We start from the raw sequence: 4796 nt of genomic DNA on the forward strand, positions 1-4796 counted from the left end.
GCTTTGACCATTTCACTTGAACTTTGTAAAATATTATTTTTACCATTCCATTTATTAAACTTTCATGTTTATCCTTCATAGAATATATATAATTTGATTTTTCCTTAATAGCTCTTGTTCGTTAACCTAAAAAAACTATTTTTTATGTGCTTATTTTTATATATGTCTCAGTATAAATTCAAGGACGTTAACGTTTCAACGTGAATTTAGAATTGTTGTTCGTTATTTTTTAAAAAAAAAATACTTGTTTTTTATGCACGTGTTGGTTTAAATTTGAGTTTGTCTAAGTTTCGAAATAATTTTTTTATATTTCCGTGCTTATTTTTTTGTACTTTTCATATGTATAAGTCGGGTTTACGTTAACAAACGAAAATTATTATATGAGACTCAACTCATACATAGGAAACGTATATAAAATTAAACACAAAAATAGAAAAAAAAAATTACATCTAAAGGTAGACAAACTCAAGTTTAAACCAACATATATATAAAAAAACAAGTAATTTTTTTAAAATATAATAACGAACGGAAGTTTAAAATTCACGTTGAAACGTTGTCCATATTAAATTTATATCGACACATATATAAAAATAAGCACGTAAATAATTAGTTTTTTTTAGTTAACAAACAAAAATTATTAAGGAAAACCAAATTATATATATACTACATAGGATAAACATAAAAGTTTAATAAATGGAGATGTGAAAAATAACATTTTATAAAGTTCAAAATGAAAGACATTTTAAAAGGAAAAAAATGGAAAAGACACAAACTTATAAGCATAAAGAAAAATATAGACAAAATTATATAAATGGTTCTGGAGTTTATCCATATTCACAGATTCAGTTTCTGCTAACTGAAAAAATTAAATTACCGTCACACTAACAGACGAAAACTAAAAAAAATCATTCACACAAGTTTTGAAAACTACACGGACCATGTTCGTCAAAAAAATAACAGTGAGTTAATGAAATCATAGGAACCAATTTATATAATTTTGTGTAAAATAAATGATCATCAATATATAAAAAAATAAATAAATAAAATAAAATCTTTAATTTTTGCGCCAAATTTAAAAAAAAATAATAATAATAAAAACAATAGAAGTAGTTGTCATTTTCTCCATAAGTTTGTATTTTAAAAATCAAGAAACGGAGTAGAAAGTGCATCGTGCTCCAAGGCCAAGTGTTCAAAACCCTCTGCACAAGTTCAGATGGAGTGAAGGCTCGCATTTCCATCACTCACCTCTCTGCAACACTTCGCATTCAATACGATTCCTACCATTACACTGCCCACTGCTTCTGCAACACAAAGACAAACCACATTCAAATCCCCTACCATTAAATACCTCCTTTCTTTATCAATGGAGCACCAGCAACCCCACATGACCTCCTTCATTACCCACCTCTTTCTCCCCATTTTTAAATCATCACGGCATGGCTGTGATTTAGCATCCATTCTCCTTTCCCTATCCTCTCAAATCTTTTCTGAAATTTTTGCGTTTTCGTTACATTATAAATGGGGTTTCTTCTTCTTATCAACATTTACTCCATGAATTGACAAGTTTATTGAAGTGGGTGTATGAAAAGCATACGATCATCTTCGATTTGGGTTTAAAATTTTAGGGTTTGATTTGATTTCATCAGGAAATATAAGAACAGGGTGTCCCTCTTTCTGACATCATGAAAGGTTCTGGATTGTGGATTTTGTTCTTGGTGTTTGGAACAGCTTTGCTTTTCGTCTTCCTGTTCGAAATTCCTGGTAATTTCTTCAATATTTGTCTTTTAGGATCCTGAATACTCACAACCATAATGCAAAAACTCGTATGTTATGCTTTTAAAGTTGTACTTTTTGTTAGATTTTGCTGATGTGATGAGAAATTTGTCATCCTATATAGAAATGCATGTGCCTTTGTTTAGCATTTTCATTTTGCAATTTGGTCAACATGACTTTTTCAGAGTAGAAAAGTCTCAGCTGACCATCCATCATATGGACCAAATGCCTAAATGCAAGAAATAGCAACCTACTTTCATTTATTTGTATATTATAACATCATACTTTCATTTCTTTCAATATGTAAATTACATATTGTATCTTCAAAAAAAAAACCCATATTTGTATTTTTAGTTTTCTTTTTCTTTAACATCATACTTTGGAAGACATATGCAATTATAATCATATATATTGCTTTGTATTTGAATGAAGTTGCTATAATTGGGAAAATACATAGAAGTACAATGTGATAATAGGAAGAAATGAAAATAGGATGTTATAATTAACTAATTATTGAAAGTACGTTGCTATTTGTTGCATTTAAGGATGAGGAGGACATTTACGTCTTCTGCATAGATGATAGATCAAGATCTAGTTCCTATCTCACCTTGTTCCACCTTTTTAAGTGTGACAAAAAATTGCACTTGTTGTCCCAAAACACCAAACCATTTACAACCTGTTCTGTTATGTCATGCATAATACACAAATAACAAACAAAATACTAGGCCTATGGCCCATCTAAATATCTTTAAAGCACACTACTCATGGTAAAATATTATCACACAAAACTTTAGTGCTAATTGTAAAATAAAAAATGTGCAATAATTGCCGATAGTTTACGTCCATTATTACAATTTAGTGATTATTATTTTCTATTTATCAGGCGGCGATCTTCCCAAGCATAAGAAAATCATGGATTTAACGAAGCCAGGCAGGAAACTTAAGGTATACACAACCGCAATGAAATGAAACCCATAAGGACTAGGGTGTAACATTGCCGATAGTTGTCCTTAAAGTGAGACTTTTTTGTAAACCACAAGGACTGTTTTTGAAAATTTGTGTTTAGTTTTTAATTTCTTAGTTTCACTATTGTAACTAACAGGAGGATAATATTCATGATGAAAGTGGTGATGGAAACGTAGATATTTACGATTACGTCCCTAATGATCCGGTTCCAAGTTCAAAAGCCGCAGCATTAAGGCCTGGGCCAATCGAGCATGGCACTCCTCTTATGCCTTACATCCCAAAGCCTTCACCTCCAGGACCAAATGACCCAAAGTATGTTGGGTATCCTTAACCAATGCCACAACTCCTTTGATAATTTTAGGGTTGTAATAAGTCGCTAGTTTGTGTATAATTGGAACCCTAGTGGGCTATATCATTTTGTACTTGTTCTACCCTTGATTTTGCCCCGAGTTCCAATTCTTATGTGTTAATGTAGATTAACCGTTTGTTTCTTTTTTTTAAAAAAATGTTAAAAATGCAACTTATGAGCTTTGTGTTTGAATAAGTGGTTCAAGTGGGGAAAAATCATAAACTTTCATCTTTATCTCAGTCCTAACTTTGGTTTACAAATTGAATGATTTAAAATGGGTTTTAGTTTGAGAAATTTAGCAATTTTTATTATGCAAATTGGAATTAGTTGGGCAGACAAATTGAATAATTTAAAATCATGTACTTTTCTTATAAAATTTGAAAGTGAATTTGCAAACACACCAAGCTTGTGTTTGTTAATTGATCGTCAAAGTTACCATATTATCTTTGAGTTACAAATTTATCGGGGATTGTCATTTTTATTGTTTTCTTATTACCATTTTTAAAATTCCAAATGAAACAGATAAGTAATATCTAGATATTTTATTGTAGAATTATACAAATTATACATTTTAAATAAAACTAAATACAATAACAACATTTCTGGTCATGATGAGGGTCAAGAACACACTTTTAGTCTTAGCCCTAGGGTATACTCAACAATAGCTATTAGCGTTTAGCATTAAAAAAAGCTCAAATTAAAGAGCTCCATTCGACATAGCTTCTTAGGTCTTTAAGAGTTTTAACTTTTTAGTTTTCATGTTTTCATGTTTTATAGCATTTTATACTTTCCAAAATTCCAAAAGCTTACGACTATTTTTGTGAACTATTTTTAATGAACATGTCGATATAAATAAAAAAGAAAGTGATTCGTACACAACAATTTTTTGACATATACAACAATTCATGCATTATATAGTTGTACAATACAATATTTTAAAACACTAATTGTTGTGTATGAAGAAAAATTGTTTTGTACGAATCTAACTCTCAAATAAAAACACATTTTCAAACTTCCAGCTATCCGGTGTGCTATGTTCTTCTTGCTGGGAATAAAATTGTAATTTATGTACCTTTAACTGTTCCGAGCTTTATTTTATGCAAAACGTAGTAGAACAATCATGCCATGTTTTTTCTTTGCCAAAAAAGGAAGCGAATGAAATTCAAGTTTATATGACTTTGGACAACTGAGTTTGGTATCTACGTGCATAATCCACGGGCGGATTATATTTTATCCGAAACCAATAAAACTTTAAAAGACGAAACTAAAAATGAAGTGTGTCAAATAAGCCAAACGTCACTCCTAATGTAAATGCATGAAACCAAATTAATGAAAACGTTAGGTTACTTTAATGAAAAAGCTATTCACCTCTAACACTTATATAATTTAAACTAAAAAAAAAACAATAAAACAATTACAAATCTATCCAATCTGTTTATATTAACGAATTAGCCGATTTGTGACCACATTACCATTACAATCAAATACACCAAACTCCAATTGAGTTGAATAGGCGTGGACATAACAAGTAGTCGAGTACCATTACCATATATAGGTCATGAGTGACACCCCAACAATCACCATCAAAAGTGGGTTACGAATGGTACTTCAATTTGTAATTAATCAAATGTATAATGGTTACTTTATTACCAATTATAATTATGAGTGAAGCCTAAGTTATGATTATTGATCTTTTTTTTCCCTTCAT

At 30.1% G+C, this 4796-nt stretch overlaps 1 protein-coding gene across 1 annotated transcript; it reads left to right on the forward strand.

Annotated features, from left to right (window-relative positions):
- The first annotated feature begins 1208 nt into the window (after positions 1-1208).
- On the forward strand, positions 1209-3322 carry LOC111886989 (uncharacterized). Its single transcript, XM_023883224.3, has 3 exons — positions 1209-1761; positions 2657-2718; positions 2876-3322. Exons 1-3 carry the CDS (start codon positions 1683-1685, stop codon positions 3068-3070), a joined length of 336 nt encoding a protein of 111 aa, XP_023738992.1. The 5' UTR covers positions 1209-1682; the 3' UTR covers positions 3071-3322.
- Positions 3323-4796: the final 1474 nt, after the last annotated feature.

This window comes from Lactuca sativa, chromosome 4 (assembly GCF_002870075.4).
Source record: "Lactuca sativa cultivar Salinas chromosome 4, Lsat_Salinas_v11, whole genome shotgun sequence".
NCBI classification, from domain to species: Eukaryota; Viridiplantae; Streptophyta; class Magnoliopsida; order Asterales; family Asteraceae; genus Lactuca; species Lactuca sativa.